The sequence below is a fragment of the Sciurus carolinensis genome, chromosome 5 (assembly GCF_902686445.1).
Source record: "Sciurus carolinensis chromosome 5, mSciCar1.2, whole genome shotgun sequence".
Classification (NCBI taxonomy): Eukaryota; Metazoa; Chordata; class Mammalia; order Rodentia; family Sciuridae; genus Sciurus; species Sciurus carolinensis.
Window position 1 is genome coordinate 150,198,621 of NC_062217.1, and position 20,641 is coordinate 150,219,261.

Consider the following 20,641-nt stretch of genomic DNA (forward strand, 5'->3'; position numbering starts at 1 on the left):
GTCAGCAGGAAGTGACCCTTGGCGCAACAGTTACCATGGCAGCGTCCAGGCGCGAGGCTGCGTTGGAAGATGGCGGTGACTGGCTGGTTAGAGAGCCTGCGGGCGGCAGAGAAGACGGCGCTGCTGCAGGATGGTAACTCGAGGCCCCGCGCGAGCTCCGTCGTCCTTACCTCTAGGGTCCTGCCCTCCGCGCTGGCGCCCCAGGGAAGGCCCTCTGCCTGGGTCGGCAGAGCTGGAAGGGCAGCGGTCGATTGCCTGACCAGCCCCGGTATTGGCAGCTGAGGAAATTGAGACCCAGAGAGATGACGGGACTGGAACCCACGTCTCTGGTTTCTCTTAGGTTTCCCTACACCATCTCACCCCGCTCCTAGTTTTGTTGCTAATACATATTAATTCCTTTCACCTTCGTTATCTCATTTGCTGCTCACTGCTGTCCCAAGGTTCTGATAATTTTCTACTCCGATTTACAGACGAGGAAACAGAAATCCAGGAAAGTTTTAGATCAGCCTGTTTCCCCAGCGTGTCAGATGTACTACTGATTTTTTTTTATTCATCGTACACAAATGGGGATACTACTGATCTTGATCTGGCCTCCCATGAACCTCAGTCTGGGGGTTCAGTTGCTGGTGGCAACCTGGTGTCATGAAGAGGGAGACCTGGGCTCTAGCTGGATGCTGCCATTAATTCTTGGTCTTTGCAGAGGGCCACTTTTCTTGTTTGGACCTACCTTTTCTCATCTGTAAAATGAAGTGGGTGGGCCACCACTTATCTCTGAGGTCCTTTCCAGCTGTATTGTTATGTTTGTAAAGTGAATTCCTAAATGTTCCCTGGTCTTTAGGGGTGCTAGAACAAGGACTAAGGGCCATGCCTATAAGAGTGGGCACCAGATATTTAATTCTGACTTTTTCTTATCATAGAACTAGCCAGTGTAGGGCCTCTTGTACTTCAGGGTTCTTTCCTGGACTCACTTGGCAGCCAAAGCAAATTAGGTTTAAATTCCTGAGGCTTTAAAACTAACAGCTGGGGACTCAGCCCCAAGTAGATGCCAATCAAGGAAGCCTGGTGTTTGTGGGAATTAAAATCAGCTGCTCATTTGTGCACTATTTAGGGAGGATTTTTACTGTGCCAAGTTCTGTACTAGAACAGATTAAAAAAAAAAAAAAAAAGACACGATCTCCTACGAGTGTACAGAATAGTCAGGAAAAGACATGTAAATAAATAATAATGTATGTTAAGTAGAAGGTGGACTCTTGTATAAAATGCTGTGAGAGCATGAAGGTGAAAATGATCATCTCTTTGGAGGAAGACCCAACAGAAGAGGTGATAGCTCTGGGTCCTATGGAATTAATAGGTGTTTGCACAGTGGAGAATGGAGGGCTATTTAAGGAACAGTGACTCAACATATAAAGGCTTGGAGGTGTGGAAGTATATGACTGGTTATTCTGGTTACTCAAGGAATAACAAAATGTTTAGTGGTGAGAAATCATTTGCTCAGTCAGTTGTAACAGACTACTTATTCTATGTCAGCTATGCTACTAGGTGCTAGAATACAAATGGTGAATGAAAAGGTCCTGCAACTCAAGGAGCAATGAAGGGAAAAGGTGGAAATGGATTGCAGAAAAATTGGGGCATATGCCTTGCAGAAGATTTTGGACATTATTTCACAGGACAGTGCTTTTGTTGTTGGTTAGTTGAGTTGTGTGTGGGTGTGAGAGAGAGAAAGAAAGAGAGTGAGAGTGAGAGAGAGAGGGAAAGGGAGTGCTCCTGGATGGACCCAGGAATGCTCTACCACTGAGCTACATCACCAGCCCTTTTTATTTTGATACAGGGTCTTGCTAAGTTGCCTAGAGTCACTTTAAACTCAGGATTCTCCTGACTAACTGAGACTGTAGGCATGTGCCGCCATGCCTGGATGTTTTTGTTTTTTATTATGGTAAAAAAAATACATACCATATAATTTACCATTTTAACCATTTTTAAGCATACAGTTGATTTTAATTAAATACCTTCACACTTTCGTACAATCATCACCACCACCCATTTCCAGAACTTTTTCATCTTCCTCAGTTGAAACTCCATGCCTGTAAACTCTATGCCCTCCTCCTCCCAAGCCCCTGGCAACCACCTTTCTATTTTCTATTTCTGTGAATTTGACTACTCTAGGAATCCGTATGAATGAATGAAATACAATATTTGTCTTTTTATGATTGGCTTAGTTCTTACAGTATAATATCTTCAAAGGTCATGTCATAGCATGTGTCAGAATTTCCTTTCTTTAAAAATGTGAATCATATCCCATTTGCATTTATGCACAAACACCCCCACACACACATACATTTTGTTTATTCATGTGTTGAGGAACTCTTGGGTTGCTTCTTTATTTGACTACTGTGAATAATGCTGCTCTGAACATGAATGTACAAATACCTGTTCAAGCCCCTGACTTTGGTCGCAGGACAACATTTAAACAAATATTTATCAGCCCGGATTGTGTTAAGTTCATTTATTAATAGCATCACAAAAGAATATTGTTAGTTTTTTTTTTTTCCAAACCAAAAAATAAAACAATAGTGAATATATGGGTATGCTTTGTTAAATTACAGATTTGCCATCATGGCAGGTATGGGGATATAAACAGGAACTCACTGGAAAAATGTTCAGTAAACCCCTGGAACTGTTTTCAACCTTACAAATATTTAAAGCTGTACAAATTATTCTGATATAGTTATTAGAACCCGGACTTTGGGGGCTGGGGAGATAGCTCAGTTGGTAGAGTGCTTGCCTTGCAAGCACAAGGCCCTGGGTTCGATCCCCAGCACCCAAAAAAAAAAGAACCCGGACTTTGGCCTCAAAAAAGTCTGAATCTGTCATTTCCTAGTTTTATGATCTTAGACAAGTTACATGACCTTTAAGCCTCAATTTTCCTCATCTGTGAAATACAGATGATGGGTACACATAGGATTGTGAAACTTAAATTCAATAAAACACGTAAAATACCTGGTTGATAGTAAGTACTACATTCTGCTGGACTCGAGGCTGGAGGCGAAGGGGAGAAAATGGTCAGGCCAGGTACCCTCAGCTATGCACAGGCAGTATCTTGTGTACTTCTGATAGGAAAATACCTCTGGCTCCTATGAACCATCCAGTTGGTTAAGAGTGGTAGAACCTAGAGGCCTGCTGAGAGGCCCTGCAAATTTGAGTGTGAGTTTCCCTGAAATACAAATTTAAAATGACTCAAGGGAACTGTGTCCCAGAAGAGTAAATTAGGAAAAAGCCACCTGAGGGCTCTTTTGTAATTTTTTGGTATCAGGGATTGAACCAAGGGGTGCTTGACCACTGAGCCACATCCCCAGCCCTTTTTTAAATATTTTATTTAGAGATAGGGTCTTACTAAGTTACTGAGGCTGGTTTTGAACTTGTGATCCTCCTGCCTCAGCCTTGCAAGCTGCTGGGATTCCAGGTGTGCACCACTGTGCCTGGCTAAAACCCTTTTAAAAAAAATTTTTTTTTTAAAATAAAAAATTCTATGTACAGGTACTTGTACATAGACGGACAGTATGCCTTAATTTAATTTTTTAGTTTTATGTGGTGTTAAGGATTGAACCCAGTGCCTCACACATCCTAGGCAAGCACTGTGCCACTGAGCTACAGCCCCAGCCCTAGCCCCTGCTAGGACTCTTTTTTTGGTTTAGGGGGTAGTGGGGATTGAACTCAGGGTCACTCAGCCACTGAACCACATCCCCAGCCCTTTTTTATATTTTATTTAGAGACAGGGTCTCACTGAGTTGCTTAGTGGCTTACTTTTGAACTCACAGTCCTCCTGCCTCAGCCTCCTGAGCTGCTGAGATTACAGGTGTGTACCACTGCACTGGTCCTGACCAGGACTCTTATTCTTGAATCTTATATAATGTACATGCCTACTGGGCATTAGTGCCCTTTTATTAATCTTTCTGAGGGCCTACCTATATCTGTTTCCTATATGTAAAAAGAAAGAGTTAGTTGCATAGTCACCCTTAAGCAAATGCTTATGGTTATACTATGTGGTAGAGAAGTTGGGTTGGGAGACTCCTGGGGTTATTTGTTCATTCAGTGGAGGATGTGTCAATGTTTATCATTCTTTCAGTCAGTATTTGATTGAGCCAGGTACTCTGCTTACTCTCAGGGAAACCATAGGTACAGGGATAAAACTGCTCCTATCCAGTAGAAGAGAAAAGCAATAATCAAAAGAATCACACAAGTAGATGTAAAATCATAACTGAAGTACCTTGTCGGGAAGCAAATATATGGCAATTACCATCCTGTATCTCTGTGACAGGAACGATCTAGAGATGTGTGGAAGAAGGCAGAGCAGTGGCATGACTGAAGGGAAGAGCTGGGGTTGAGAACCCCAGCTCAACATCCTGAGTAAACTTGGTTTTAGAACCTGGGGAGAGAAGGGCATGTGATGTCATTCATGTCTGATGCTTTTAAGAGTGTCAGAGTATGTGATAAATGCTCCACTGTGCATGTGAATACACTACTAGGGAGGTCCAGATGAGGAAGTGATTACTTCTGCCAAGTGAGCTGGAGGTGATAGTTATGGGAGACTTCCCAGTGGAAGTGACATTTGAGCTGGCTTTTGAAGGGTGAGGAAGAGTTTCCTGGATGGGAAGAATTATGGCGTTATTGCTGGTAGAGAAATAGCAAAGGCATGTTTAGAGGAAGCTTCAGAAAGGAAATGAGCCCCAGGAAGTGTCATAAAGTAATGGTGGGTGATGGTTGGCAAGGAGTTCATGGGAGGCTCGAGTGGGGTTGGTTTCTCATTGCTCCTAGGGCTGTTGCTGTTCCTTGATCACCAGGAGGCAAGGCAAAGGGAGCCTGTGAGGTAAGGCTCTGTCTGCTTTGTGTGTAGGGAGAAGAAAGGTGCACTATTTGTTCCCAGACGGAAAGGAAATGGCTGAAGAATATGATGAGAAGACAAGTGAACTGCGTGGTAAGTGACAGGCTTCCAGTGGACCCTTTGGAAGGTTTGGGGTTGCTCTGAGCACAAGCCAATGCTCCTAGCCTTAGGCTTAAGGGAGGAACCCAGCATGAATTGTGGAAACGGAGGGGGTGGCGTACTCAGGCTTTTGGGGCAAGGTTGTTACTGAAAATAGTCTGGACACTGGAAGTGGAGTGGGAGTCCTTTGGACCAGGAAAGCCCAGCCCCAGCCAAATGAGAAAGGTAGTCCTTCTAAGCTGGAAGGGGGCATGTAGAGAAACAGTTGGAGGAAAACTTAACAGAGGAGGTGGTATTGAAGTGGGCCTTGTAGCCAGTAGTGATAAGGACACCTTTCACTGCAGGCTTTTGATTGTGTTTTCTGAAGCCACATCAGGAGCAAGCATCAGAGGCAGTAGCTTCTGACCTTGCCTCCAAGGCAACACCATTAAATGCGACCCTTATCTTGAAGAATGAATCAAAGGGGTCCACATGGTGATTTTTGCAGCATTGTCATTTTCATTCCTACAGGTTTTTTTCCCTTAAGAAAAGACTCATGAATAGGGGTCCAGCTCAGATTTCTGGGAATTTTTTGATTTGTCCATTTTCTGTTCCCAGGTATGCACATCAGCCTTAACTGACTTCCCAGAGCTAGGAGGCTGGCTCTGTGACCCAGGGCCTAAGGCTGTCAGCAGTGGGAGTTGGTCTCTTTATTAAGTTCCACCTGAAATGCTAAGACCAATGATGGAATCATGGACTGCGTTATTTTCTTGTCATTATTCTTGACTTTAATTTCTTCCTGGGCCTGATCGACAGGTAGTATTGGTGAGGGAATTTCTTTTTCCCTTTTTCTGACAGCTCATAAATGTCTAGAACCGACAACATGGATTACACTGGTTTGCATTCTCTTGGTCTCCGGTCTTAAAATGTGTGCCCTACGCATGTTCAGTTGCAGAGTGAAGTGTTGATCCCTCCTTATTATGAACTGCTTGGGCTTGGTCCCAATTGGCTTAGTCTGGTGCTATTAAAAAATCTTGATGTGTTTAGCATATGACACTGATTCAGAGGAAACCAATACAGTAGTAATATCCTCACAATGTATTGTAATTTATAGTGCTCCCTGGGGGTGACAGCCTTGGAATGCCTAACAGGGGAGAACTTATGAAAGCAGAGGTCACGTGGGCTAACCATCACCATATCCAGGCCAGAGACTGACCGCAGCACCTCGCCCCAGCTCCACCCCAGCCCCTAGCTCCACCTTTCTTCTCCACAAAGAACAAGTAAGGTAGATTGTTGCCATAGCTGTGAAAACAAACAAACAACGCCTGGGCTTTTTTGTTGAACTTAGAGATGAAATTAAAATTTAAAAACAAGTGTAGGTTTCCTCATTTGAAGCCCCAGCGTCCCACATTTACCTGTTAGTTTTCCTGGTGACAACAGAGGAGAGCCCTGGCCTCCAAACTCTTTTTTTCTTATTTATTGGCAGTACTGGGGGTTGAACCCAGGGGCTCTCTACCACTGGACTATATCCCCGGTCCTTTTTATTTTTTATTTTGAGACAGGCTCTTGCTAAGTTGCCAGTGTTGACCTCAAACTTGTGACCCTCCTGCCTTAGCCTTCTGAGTCACTGGTTTATAGGCATGTGCCACTGTGCCTGGCCCAAACTACCTTTTTCTTAGAAGCAGAAATAGAGGAAGACTTTGTTCATAAGAGAGAGAGCACCATTTGACTAAAGTTTACCTACTAATGACATTAATTCTGATTGGACACCATTCCAGGTATGTTACACGAATGACCTCATGTAATTGTCTTTATTAAAACCCTGTGACGGAGCTGGGGCTGTGGCTCAGTAGTAGAGCACTTGCCTAGCATGTGTGAGGCACTGGGTTCGATTCTCAGCACCACATATAAATAAATAAAAGTCCATTAGCAACCAAAAAGACTTTTTTAAAAATTTTTTTCTGGGCATGGCGGCACACACCTATAATCCCAGCAACTTGAGAAGCTGAGGCAGGAGGATCACCAAGCTCGAGACCAGCCTCAGCAACTGAGCAAGGGCCTAAACAATTTAGTGAGACCTTGTCTCAAAATGAAAAATAAAAAGGGCTGGGGATGTGGCTCAGTGGTTAAGCAACCCTGGGTACAGTCCCCAGTACCCCTGCGAAAGAAAAAAGAAAACCCCTATGACATAGGTATCCTTGTCTGCATTTTACAGTTGAAAACAGAAGCACCTTGTTCAGAATCACATAGCTGTTAGGTTTCTGAGCCAGGAAACTTAAGCTTAGTTCTGTCCATTCAAGAGTCTGTGCTTTGATGTATAGCAAAGAATATTTAAATCCAACTATTTTCTTCTTCTTTTCTTTTTCTTTTTTTCTTTCTTTTTTTTTTTTTTTTTTTTTTGCGGTACTGGGGATCGAACTCAAGGACTTGTGCTTGCGAGTCTTTTTTTTTTTTTTTGACAGAGGTCTTGCTATGTTGCCCAGGTTAGGCTAGAGCCTGAAACTCCTAATCCTCCTGTCTCAGTCTCCCAAATAGCTGGGATTACAGGCATGTGCCACCAGGTCTAGCCTTATTTAATTTTTCTTTCCCAGAATGACCTGAATGGGGACTGATGGACATGAAGAATCACCCCACTCCAGTCACTGGGCCCTAGCCAGAGAACAGTAGATCCATTTCTTATTCTCCCCTAACCCCCACCCAGCTGCCCTCACAAAATACTCTTCTTCATCATTGTTGTAGTTATTGTTTTGAGATGGGGCCTCACTATTTTGCCCAGGCTGACCTTGAATTCTTGGGCTCAAGTGATGATTCTTCTTAGTCTTAGTCTCCCAAGTACTTGGGAACATAGAATCATGCCATTGAACCCAGCTTTTATTTATTTTTTTTCTTTTTTTGCAGCACTGGGGATTGAACCCAGTGCCTTACACATGCTAGGCTCTACCACTGAATTACACCCCCAGCCCCAACTCTTCTTATTTTATCTTTTGAGATGGGTCCTCGCTGGGTTGCTGAGGCTGCCCCTGAACTTGCAATCTTCCTGCCTCAGCCTCTCAAGTTGCTGAGATGACAGGCATGTACTGCTACATCCAGTCCCAGCTATTAATTTTTAAGAATAAATAGTCTTAGGATCTGAGCTGGCTTTTGCTTGTGCATACTATGAAGTAAAATAGAGATGTGGGTTTTGGGGCAGTATGGAGAAATAGTTTCCATTTTTCCAATTAATTATATAAATTTGATAACTGACCAAACTACTTTTTCTATTCAAAAATCTCACAGTAATTTGCAGAGGAAGAATTGCCAATAGGTGTGCATCTGCCTGGGACAGCGTTCCTCTAGTCAGTGTTAATAAGCATGTTAGTGTCATCTTTTTTCCAGCTCTCTTGGGACTATTCATTCCCACCCCCCACAATGAATGCTGTACGTATTCATAGAGGAAAAACTGAACGGCCCCATAACAATGATCGGAACATCAAACTAGCCCCAGAAAAACACAGCGTGTCCAGGGGCGCAGAGGCTGAAGGGCAGGCCATCCCCCAGCGATTACATTCGGATTACTGCTTAATCTGCTTTGGTATTTGACCGCCAGCCTAACCACCCCAGGCCGCATTTGGAGGATATTGAGCACTTTCATCCCCAGGCACTTCAGCGGCTTTATAAATGACCCACTCGATTCCCTTCAGCCTCCTCAGGGATGGGCCGCGGCAGCTGTTTAATAGCCACAGAGCAATGTTGCAGTGTTTTAGGGCAGAAAAGAAGAATCCTGCATCTAGTTTAAGCTGCAGGGAGTATTTAGGAAAGGGGAATGTAATTATCCACATTGGAAGTGGGCCAGGCTTTGGAGCTTTGGGGAAAGAGGCCTTTAGGACCTCCACTTTCCAGCCCACCTGAAAGATGGGGCCTCTTTCAGCAGTCTGGGACATCAGGCTGCTTCCTGCTGACTTAGGAAAAAGTCCCCAGGCACTGCCTCCTTCATATATTCCCTGTCAGACCCTTTACAGGGTCATTGAAAGTCTCCTTTCCAAGGACTGACCCTGGCTCAGCCGGGAAGAGATGACAGCACCCAGGGAGCTGCCTCGCACACACTAGTTTGGGTTTAACATATAATCAAATCAGAGTGACAGCAGGTAGAAACAGTCTTCTGTTGCCGCAGGAGCTGTCCTTGAGTTCAGGAACAAAGACAGAGACAAGAAAGATAAGAGTGTGTATTTGCACATGTGCACTCATACCCTTATGTTGGGAAAAATAAGGTCTTTGCCAAAATAATTTATTGGATCTTACCTCTTAAAGGGTTGAAAAGGAAAACTTTGTTCTGCATTACTTTCATAGGTGTTAAAAAACAAAACAAGGGACTGGGGATATGACTCATGTTGGAGAAGGCCCTGGGTTTGATCCCCAGCAAAACTGAAAAACAAACAAACAAACAAAAACAGGTGAGGCAGCCAAGGGCACCTCTTGTGGCCCCAGTGGCTTTTAAGGTTGAAAGGAGGGCGCCAACGGTAAACTTTTCTGTAAGTACTTCTTAAGAAGCTTTCTGTGCAAAACCCAGGATTCCTTGGTATACAAGAGTGCACGGGAATTCCTAGGGTGGTCATTGCCTCTCCCAGGCCACACTGGTAGTACCTTAGGACATCTAAGTTGACATGGCCCATGATTACAGGGTCATCTCACTTCTCCAGCCCCAGGAAGCCAGATATTCTTCATATTTACTTTTTCAGATAACTGAAGTTTAGCCTTTAAAGGTCATAGTATGTATATGTATGTATAGATATATGTGTATGTGCATATAATAAAGACTAGGGATGTAACTTGGTCATAAAGCATGTTTGGGTTCAATCCCTAGGATAAATAAACACACAAACATAGGCATTGACTAGATACTTTCTAAAATAACTTTCACCTGTAAGGTCTGTGGTGATCATGTTCTATTTTATAGATATACCATCAAGGACTAAGGTTGCTTGTTTGCCCTGACACAATGTGGTTCCCAAGTGCTTGTTTAGTTCTGCGCTTCCATATAGGATGTCCTTTGATACTGTCATCAGTATGCCTGGTAACAAAAGCAATTTCCTACTTATTCTGTACATAGTTCTTTTTTTTTTTTTTTTGGTGTGTGTGTGTGTGTATGTATATGTGTTACTAAGATCAAACCCTGGGCTGGACATGGTGACTCATGCCTGTAATCCCAGTGGCTCAGGAGGCTGAGGCAGGAGGATCACAAGTTCAAAGCCAACCTCAGCAAAAGCGAGGCGCTAAGCAACTCAGTGAGACCCTATCTCTGAATAAAATACAAGATAGGGCTGGGGATGTGGCTCAGTGGTTGAGTGCTGCTGAGTTCAATCCCCAGTAACTCCTGCGCCAAAAATAAAAAAATTTAAAAGGACGGGGAATTGGAAATGTGGCTCAGTGGTTAAACACCCTGGGTTCAATGCCTGGTATCAAAAAAAAAAAAAATTTCAAATGCTGGGCCTCCTATGCTTAGGCACCAGCTACATCCCCATCCCTTTTTAATTTTATTTTGTATTTCTAAATTTTTTATTTTATTTTGAGACAGGATCTTTCTTCTTGCCAATTTGCCCAGGCTGGCCTCAAACTTGGAATCTTCCTGTTTCAGCCTTCCAACTAGCTGGAATTACAGGTGTGAGCCATCGTGCCCAGCACACAGCATTTTATATGTAGCTTGAGTGAGGATCTAGGTTCTTTCTGATAGTATGGAGCAGGATACAAAGGTCTTGTCACAGTAAGCTATTTCTGGAAATACTTGTCACTTCTGAGTTTTCAACTGTGACAGAGGCCCCCAGAAGGCTGGCTTACAGTTAAGTGAAGTAGTATAGTGAATATATTTGGATATACTCCTGGTCACAGTCCATTCACTTAAGAAAGTATTTGTGGGGGAAAAAGTTGTCTATTGAGCATATTTCCAAGTTTTATTCTTCCTTATTAATTTTCATTATAAACTTGGAAATGTGTTTCTAGGGAGAACTTTTGTCCCTAAGATATAATAAAATCATACTACAGAATGCAGCAGACCTTATAAAAGCACGTTTTCAAGGGAAAATCTTAATTTTACAGCACGCTTTTGTGTTCAGCTCACATGCCCTCCTGACAGCAGTGAGGGTGGGTGGGCTGGCACAGCTGCTCAGTTCTAAGGGCAGACTGTCCACTTGCCTGATTCTGAGGCTCAGACTGGAGCTGTGACCTCCCCTGCCGGGAAAGGAGCAGACACATGGGAACAACTGCAGCAGCACTCCAGGCACTCTGAGTCGTTCCATCCTGCAGTGGCTGCAGAAGGCTGCTGCTCTGCAGCAGTGACTGTGTTGTTCAGGCTGGAGGACACCCTGAGGTGGCAGCCCCAGGGAGCCCAAATACAGTAGGAAGGAAATGGGATTATACCTTGGAAAATGTAGCCCCACAATGATAGACTGCACCACCGAAGTCCCTAGGGGCTAAGAGGGGTTCCAGAAAATCCTAGCAGGGGTTTCCAGATAATGTCCGTTGAACTAGTTTCTGGATTTATAAATTTCCATAATATGCGACGTCCTAACTTAAAAAAGGGTGGGGTGCTGGGGTTGTGGCTCAGTGGTAGAGCCCTTGCCTAGCACGTGTGAGGCCGTGGGTTCCCTCCTTAGCACCGCATAAAAATAAATAAATGAAATAAAGGTATTATGTCCATATACAACTAAAAATTCTTTTTAAAAAAACTTGTACAAACAGCTGGGTTGTACAGCAAGGAAAAATAGAGATGGTTATTTGTATTATAAACTTGCAAATATAAAATTCTATATTGCAGAAACACATTAGGTCTTCTCTAAATAGTGCATTTAAAATACAGTGTATGCCTAAGATTTTGTTTGTTTTGCATTGTTGGGGCTCAAACATGGGACTTTGTGCTTATGAGACAAGAGTTCTACACTGAGCTGCCTACCCGATATTTGTTTAAATATAGTTTTTTATAAGCTGGGTATGCCTGAAATGAGTGAATTTCCATATTTGAACTTTCTGAATCATGAGACAAAACTACCAAACAGCTTTTACTCTCTTCATTCATTTTTCCTTTGCAGTTTTTTTGTTTTGTTTTGTTTTGGCGGGGAGGGTACTGGGAATTGAGCCCAAAGGAGCTTTATCATTGAGTCACATCCCCAGACCTTTTTATTTTCTATTTTAAGACAGGGTTTTACTGAGTTGCTGAGGATGGCCTTGAACTTTTGATCCTCTTGCCTCAGCCTCCTAAGTCTGTAGAATTGTAGGCGTGCCCCACCATACTGGTTCCCTTGCATTTTTTAAAGGGGAAAAGTGCATCTAAGCTTCCTTTTGGGGATCCAAATGTTCCTATAACCAGAAATCACCATTCTCAACTCAGTCTCCTCCTTGCTCGATGCTGCACTTGAGTGTTTCCTGATTCCACTTGGCTTCTCCTAGAGCTTCATGCCAATTCCTTTTGTCTGGGACCCATGAGATGGGCATTGTAGGTTGTGTAATACTAAAATCCTCTACTGAGGTTTCACAGGTTGTGTGATTCCTACGCAGATGAACAATGCCCAGTTAAAGACTCCAATTCTCCTACTTCTATCCTGTTTCTGTTGGCAACTAATGTGATATCAGCAATTCAGCAGGAAAGGGCCGTGACCCTTTCTTCCCTGTGATCCCATTGCTTGCTTCTCTCCCCAGTGAGAAAGTGGCGAGTGAAAAGTGCCCTGGGAGCCTTGAGCCAGTGGCAGCTTGAAGTGGGAGAACCAGCGCCCCCAGGAGCAGGGAGCCTAGGGCCCGAGCTCATCAAGGAAAGCAATGCCAATGTATGTCTGTCTGTCTCAAGTGTCTTATGGAGGTTGGGAGGCTCTCTGATCCCTGAGGGCAGGGACCATGAATAGTCCTTAAGTTGGATTTGCCTTCTACAGCCTATCTTCATGCGTAAGGACACCAAGACAAGTTTCCAGTGGCGGATTCGAAACCTTCCCTACCCTAAGGATGTCTACAGTGTCTGTGTGGCCCCGAAGGAGCGCTGCATTGTTATCAGAACAACCAACAAGAAGTGAGTAGCTACCTGTCTGCTTGTATGAGAGCAGGAATAGGGAGGGGGCAGGTCCCCAAGTGGTGCTTACTCCAAAGGCAGACACCCTCCTTCCTCCAGCTCTGAGGGAGGAGAGCAGACCCAACAAACATTCTAGGGATACTGAAAGTGGAAGGGCTTCCCCCGGGCAGGAGCAGTTTGAATGATGTAATCAGCTCCATCAGGGTAGGGGAACTTGAATATGTGCCTGGTATGGTACCTGGCACATGTTGGGGCTCAATAAATATTTGTTGAATGAATGAGGGGATAAGGGAATCACTTGTGATCTCAGTTCTGCTGTAAGGTTAATTATGACCTTGAGCTCCTGGCTGGATCCAGTCCATGGAGAACTTGACTTGGTGACATTACTGTTGGAGTTGGCAGGGAGCCATGGTCTGGAACTGTCTGAGCTGGCAGTTAGAGGACTTTAAAATACTGGATTGGGCAGCAGTAACCCTAATCCCTCTTTAGACTAAGGGACAGTGGACAGACGCTTTGGCCTCTTGAAAGTCTCTGGCATTCTGTTTCAAAAGGGGTGCTCAACTTCCCTTTATTGTCCACTGGTGGCGGGAGGCAAGCTGCGGGGGTGGGGTTGAAAGGACAGAAGGTGACCCAGATGCATTTCCTAAATGATTACATTTGGATTTCTGGAGGTCTTACTGACCACTGGAGAAGAAAAGAGCCCTGAAGTGAACCAGTCTTGATCTGAGCCATCTTGATCTGAGCCAGAGGGATTACAGTGTGGGAGTGTCAGTTCCCATAAAATAGATTGGGGTACCACGATGGCAAGTCGGCAGGTTTCTTGTTACCCATCCACAAGTGTGAAGCAACCCAACATGTCTCTTGGCTGCTGAACCTAACCAGAGGTGCTTCCACCCATCTTCTGCTTTACGTGCATTTGGGGGGCCCAACTTCTTTCCATCTCCTCAGCTGGTGTGGTGCCAGTATCCCCTCCCCTCTTCCTCAGGTCCATAAGGTCCACAGGGAGGCAGGGCAACTCCCAGGCTCCCCCAGTGCATCCCTGGATCCTGCCCTCCCCCCATGACCCCCATAGCCCATCACTTTGGCAGGGTTAAGAGGACAGGGGAAGGGGTGGAGATGAATGAATTAATTTCAGGATTATTGCTGTACATGCAGCCAGCAACCCCTGCAGTGGGCCTTATCTATAAATATAAAGTCATAATAATAAGGGTTTGCGTTTATAAAGCACATTGAAGCCCTCAGATAAAAGGCAGTTTATTTCCGTTATTGTTCTCATCATTAACAGGAGTCAGTGCCTAAAGTGGAATTTAGCAATTTCAGACAACAGAGAAATTGCCTGTAGGAAAACAAACTCCGTACTTCAGCAAGCATTCCCTGGCGTAAGAGGCCCTGGGTCCAAACTGGGAACAAAAGTGCTTCTGATAGCACTTGAATCTGCAGCTTAGCACTTTGTAGAGCTGGCTGCTGCCTCCTTTTTGTCCCCCAGAGGTCACTGTCGAATACAGATATCAGGCAGAAATGTGATTACAAGAGAGTGAGAGTAGAGAGGCTAGCTAGCTCACCAAAAATTCATCTGCGGGCAGATCCTCTGGGCCCCATCTCCTGTGCGCATCCAGCCGTAGGTGGCGCTATTGGCCAGGAGCTCCATGGCTAGAGGCACCTTCCAGTGCTCAAGGAGGGGGAAGTCATTTTTAAATACTGGGGGAGGCCAGGTGTGATGAGAGTGGTGCCTGGGAAGATGGGGTACCCAGAAAGAGAGGAGCATTTTGGTGCCCACTTCAGAACCATCCTGGAGCCTCTGGTCCAGAGTCTCATCCTGGCTCAGCCCCACCCCACTACAGATCCTCTGTTAGGAGGCAGCTGGAAAGCCACCAAACCCTTAACTAGATCTTTCCTGAGCGTGGTGGAATTTTCACCTTTTACCTGTGGTAATGTGTTATATACTTGTTCTCCTACTCATTAAATGAAACTTAACACTATGCCTTTGAGCAGAGTTTAACTTCTTCAGGATATTTTAAAAATTTGTGTTCTGATCTTCATGACATCCAGAGGTGGGCAGGATACATATTGTTATCCTCGTGTTATGTATTAGTAATTATGTAAAGACAAGTGTACGGTCAGCCATACACACATACTCCCCTGCCGGAAGAAGAGGTATGCCCTCCTCATTCAGAGCCCAGGATTCTGCAGTCTCTACCACACAGTGGTATTCTTCTCTGATTCAACCTATCTTCACCTGAAGGTCCCGTGCCTGCCTTGTTTTCATATTCTAGAATGTGGTTCCTGACCAAAGCCAGACAGAGTTGCTTTGTCTATATCTGCCTTGTCTCTGAAGAACTGGGTTGACCACTTTGCTTGAGAGAATTGATTCTAATGTGTCCTTGGCCTCAGGTACTCATGAGGCATGAATTAGGCAGAGAAGAAAGTGCTTTTTTAGGACCCCTGTGTGTACCATCTGGTCCTGATAAGAATGTTTGTGTAGAAAGAAGATTCATGGCTTTAGCCTAGAAGCTGGCAGCTGTAAGTGGCATGAGCCAGGATGCTAGAGTGGGAAGATATTGGCTGAAGTCTGATCTCTGCCAGGTATTCGCTCTAGCATTTTGGGCAAGGATTTCCTTCTCTATCATAGGAGCATGCTGATACCTGCCTCACAGATTATTTGGGGAATTTGATGAAATTGGATACATATGAGAACCCAGCACAATGGCTGGCCTGAAGCAAGTTTTGAACAATTCTTTGGTAACTATAATCTGAAGAGAGCTTGACTGATTGGACATCAATGATATTATCACCATGGCTAGTGTTAATAAGCATTGTGCATTATAGAAAAAAAGGATCCTATGGTCAGGTAAGTTTAGGTCAGTCTGGATTCAAGAGGCTTCAATTCATTAGGACTCTGAGGGCCTTGACAGCATATGTGTGCACATGCATTGTGACTCTCCAGCAAGATGTGGAGGGGTGGCTACAGTTTTCCCACAGTCTTGGATTTTAGGAAGATTTGTCTGCTCCTGGGAAGGACTGACTAGAGGCTTTTCTGGATACTTCTGCCAAACCAGCCTGTAGGGTAGAGGTATGGGGGCCCATTAGACTGTCCACAACACCCCTCCTCTGACCTCAGCCCTCCCGAGGGCCCAGACTCTTGTGCCCTTTCCTGTTGAATGCAAGGGAGAATGGAGTGAGAAAAGGCTGGAAATTGGGGAGAGGATACAGTGGAGAGAAATGGAGGAAGTAGGCCATTTCTAAAGTAACCAAAATGAAGGAATTGTCCATTTGGCACAAGGAGAAGAGAGGTTCAGAGTTGGTCCATTTTGGGCCCTTTGACAATGACTTAAAGTTCATCTAGTGCAGCTCCTTGATTTGAGGGAGGAATTTAGAAGGAGAAACTGAGGCCCAGAAGTTAAGTGACCTGCCTAGGGTCATAAGGCAGGGCTAGGAGTCTTACTGCAAGCTTTTACTTTTACCTAAATGTTTTGAAGACTTTGGACATTCAGAAAGGATGAGCACTGATGTGCGGGAGAGGGTACCCAGGAGACCTGAAGGGTGGTTGAATCCTGGGGCAGAAAATCTGTTTGTTATTAAACATTCTCACTCTTCCACCCAATATCTGCCCCATCCTTGGACAAGTGTAGGGAGTCCAGACCAGGTGATCTGTTATTTGGTGAGAATGTGTAGATGGAGGGTTAGGAGATTTGGGGAATGCTCTTCTAATAAGGGCTTTGTGACTTGATCAACATACTTAACTTTTCTATGCTCAGTTTCCTTTTCTATAAAAGACGATAATAAAAATAACCAACCTAAGACAGTTTTGTTTGTTTGTTGTACTGGGGATTGAACCCAGAAGTGTTCTACTTCTGAGCTATATCCCTACTCCTTTTTAAAATTTTATTTTAAGATAGGGTCTCACTAAGTTGTCCAGGTTGGCCTAAAACTTGCTTGCCTCAGCCTCCTAAGTTGCTGGGATTATGGGCAGTCGCCACTGTGTCTACCTCTTTAAAGGACTGTTTTGAGGATTAAATGTGTTTGAAACCAAAGCTATAGATCATTTTAGGACTGAGGTATAGACTGAGGTACAGCACATGTGCAAGACCCTGGATTCACTATAGGGAATGGGGTACAGGGTAGGAGGAAGGAAGGAAAGAAAATAAGTCATCTTTCATTGCCTGGTTGCTACTGAGAACAGTGAGGGAGGTGGGGATGGAGAAAGTGGGGCACCCCGGGATGCTAGGGAATTGCCCTGCTATAAATAGCTTTAGCTTTTAGCGTTAACAAAGCAAGGTCTACACAGGTAAGCCTTGTTTCTTCTTCATCCTTACATCCCCAGCTCACAGCTCAAGGCCTGGGACACAGTTGATGTCCAGTAAATGTGTGCTGCTGTCTACACCTGCCTGAGGCTGAGTATCCTGACTTTTCCAGAAGTACAGTGGGTCCCTCTCTTGTCCAGGTGCTAATGAGGAAGTCAAGTGCAGTCCCTGTCATGGCAAACCCCAAGGCTGGGGGAACAGAGCTGGAGGGTGCCAGCTGGCCCTGAGGAGAGAAAGCAGATATCCCTCACTCCCTCCTGCACTGGCTTTCAGGAGCCTCCTGGGAGAAGTTGTTTAACCTCACCGACAAACTCAATCTACTACGTAAGACTCAAAACAAAGCTGAGCCTCAGCCTTATGGTAGGAGTAGGACAAGGTGGGGACAAACTGGGCACCTCGAGTTCCCTCTGATCCTGATGTTGCTGTTGGGGCCAAGCTCCAGGATTCATTTTCCCTCCCACTGGCCTAGCCTGGGGAATGGTGGTGGTGGGGTGGGGGCACTGGATTGGCTTTTTGTGTATATTTGCAGGGAAGATGTTAACACTTCCTAACAAGCCTTTGTGTTCACCTAATCTCTGCTGTTTAACCTTTGACTCCCCCCTATTATCAGTGTCTGCCACCTTTGCTGGCCAGACCAAGGGCCCCAGGAAGAGCCCTCAGCCGGGAAGAGGATGCGGCAGGCATTCCTCCACCACCACCACCGGTTGCAGGCAGATGGATCGCCTTTCCCTGGGGCAGAGCTTTGGAAAAGAAAGCAACTTGTGGTGCCATTAGGATCCCCCAACCCCCACTCCTTTTGAACTGTCAGCCTTTAAGTAAACATTCTTTTCCTGCCATGGGTCCTAGCACCTTGGTGGGGAGTGGGGAACCTGGGAGGAGGGCCCCTGAGCCTTGCTAAACTGAGGGATTTGGACAGGGAGGATGAGGCAGAAGTGCTGCATTCATGTCAACTCCGAGTCCCCAGGGCGTCAGGGCTTTTGAAGTGGACTCAGGGTAGCTGTCACCACAAGGACCAGGCCCCTTGAAGTATTAAAAACCCATCCTGTGCAGGCCCCTCCCTTGAGTTTGTTTGTACCTGCCTGAGGTGTTTCCCTTCCCCAGCCCACACAACCACTGCAGCAGAGTGGTGCCTTGCCAGGGGACAGGACTGGCAGCCCCTGGCTAGGGCCTAGGCCACACTTCCACCAAGAAAATGCCAAATAATCTATTAGAGATGAGATGGCTTTTTTTCATGCCCTGGCATAATAAGCACTGAAACAGGAACTTTCCTCTGACCCTGACTCCAACTCCGCTGACAACTGGCCGTTAAAGCAGGCAAGCTATTTCATCTCTGAGCTGGGGTTTCCTCTTTAGCAAAGGGGTCAAATTCCCTGAAGTCTAGTCATACACATTACAGGCTTGGTTTTGTATCTTTTTTTTTTTTTTTTTTTTTTTTTTTTTTAACTAAAAGGGATCATTAATCTCTGGTCTGGCACCTGCAGATAACAGGCATCATGTACAGTGTGTGTGGAAATGGAGGGGTGGGATCTCAAGGCTAGCGAGGTGGAAAGTCCAGAACTGGAGGTGGTTTGTCATCCCAGTGAGCTTTCTCCTTGTGAACACACGTCGATGACTTACAAGTAGTGTCAGGCTAACAAGGCCTTGAAAGATCCCCAAGGGGGAAAAGGTAGCTGGGGTCTAATTTAGTGGAAATCCCATGTAAATGGCAACTGTGGGCCCCAGTTTTGGGGGATAGCCCTACATGTCCTTATTGTCCCTCGTTAATACGTGTCCCATTTTCTGGTGTGCCTACAAGGCTTGGAGTACAGAGGAGTCCCAAGCTGCCTGAGCTCTGTGTGTACTCTAGGAGGCTTCTGCATGTCTTGGGAGTCTCAGTTCTACAACCTGAGTCATGTAGAGCCTTTGTCTGATCATGGAATTATGACTAGTTCTGATCTTCTTCCTTTGAACTGACCATCAGGCAGGGCATACTTTTCTCTCCAGGACCAGTGAGCTCAAAAATCCTGCCATTCTAACTGGCAGGAATCCTTCCTTTTGACTTTGTGGAAAATGGGAAAGAACTATATAGAAGCTTGGTGGCAAAGGGCTTGGTGCCCAAGTGTTGGGATCGCCTTGCTAGGTACCCCAATGGCCTCTTGGTGTCCCTACAGGTACTACAAGAAGTTCTCCATTCCTGACCTAGACAGATACCAGCTACCTCTGGATGATTCCCTGCTGAGTTTTGCTCATGCCAACTGTACCCTGATAATCTCTGTAAGATTTACCCAGATTTCTTGGCCACTATACTGGGGAGAGGTTCCTCTTTCCCTGCCCATTTCCCATCCCCTAGGAGTCCCCAGCTCTGAGCCTGCTTGCTAGATATCAGGTGTCTCCAGTTCAGCCCTGGGAGAGGAGGGTCACACAGTTCACAACTGGAAGAGGGCAAAGGATGATGAGGGAAGTGGTCGAAATCTCAGAATTTTGGTTCTGGCTTAAGGTCTGCTCCTACCCAGCCACATGACCTGAGCAAATCATTTGACCCTGTACACCTCAGTTTCTTCATGTGCAGTAAGGGCACAGAGGGCCCCAAGTGTGGGTGGGGAAGGAGGGAGATAGTAACTGAATTATGTCCTCTTCCTGGATCTGTCCACAGTATCAGAAGCCAAAGGAGATCGTGGTGGCTGAGTCAGAGCTACAAAAGGAGCTAAAGAAGGTAAAGACAGCCCATGGCAGTGATGGGGACTGTAAGACCCAGTAGCTGGTCCCCGGCCTTGCTCCTCTGGTGTGGAGGATGCTGTGTGACTTCCAAGCTTGGACCTTTCTGGCACGGGGGCACCCACCTCTCTTCCTGGAGCTATCCACAGTCCGTAGGAACAGTCCACGTGGTATGCCTAACTCCTGTCCATGTTCTTGTTTCCCGAGTAAAGTCATTCTGAGTTACTGCAGATGGACTGTCCTTTTGTCCACCTCTGTAGGCTGCCTGCCCCTGGGCCCCACTGCTTTCCCTACAGAGAGTGCAAGTGTGGAATTCCCTTTCCATCCAGGAACCTAAAGGGAGAAGAGTGTAAAGTCCCACCACTCCAGTAGGGCAGGGTGTCTCCTCAACCTGTCTGCCTAAACTCAGAGGAAGTCTGGACTGGTAGGCCCCTGTGCAAGCTTGGTTTGCAGGAGTGGCCCAGAACAGCAGAGCCCAGTGGCATATGGATGCAATACAGCTGCTTGGGAGACTGAGACAGGAGGATCACAAGTTTGAGGTCAGCCTGGGCAACTTAGACCTTGTCTCAAAAAGTGATGGGGATGTAACTGAGTCATAGAAGACCTCTGGGTTCAATCCCCAGTACCACCACCACAACAAAAAATGTAGTAGCTTAGTAGTTT

At 45.5% G+C, this 20,641-nt stretch overlaps 1 protein-coding gene across 1 annotated transcript; it reads left to right on the plus strand.

The window, feature by feature from the left end:
- The first annotated feature begins 19 nt into the window (after positions 1 to 19).
- Positions 20 to 20,225, plus strand: Dpcd (deleted in primary ciliary dyskinesia homolog (mouse)). Its single transcript, XM_047553594.1, has 6 exons — positions 20 to 133; positions 4,892 to 4,972; positions 12,623 to 12,747; positions 12,850 to 12,983; positions 19,435 to 19,537; positions 19,917 to 20,225. The coding sequence occupies exons 1-6, from the start codon at positions 70 to 72 to the stop codon at positions 20,019 to 20,021; spliced, it is 612 nt and encodes a 203-aa protein (XP_047409550.1). The 5' UTR covers positions 20 to 69; the 3' UTR covers positions 20,022 to 20,225.
- Positions 20,226 to 20,641: the final 416 nt, after the last annotated feature.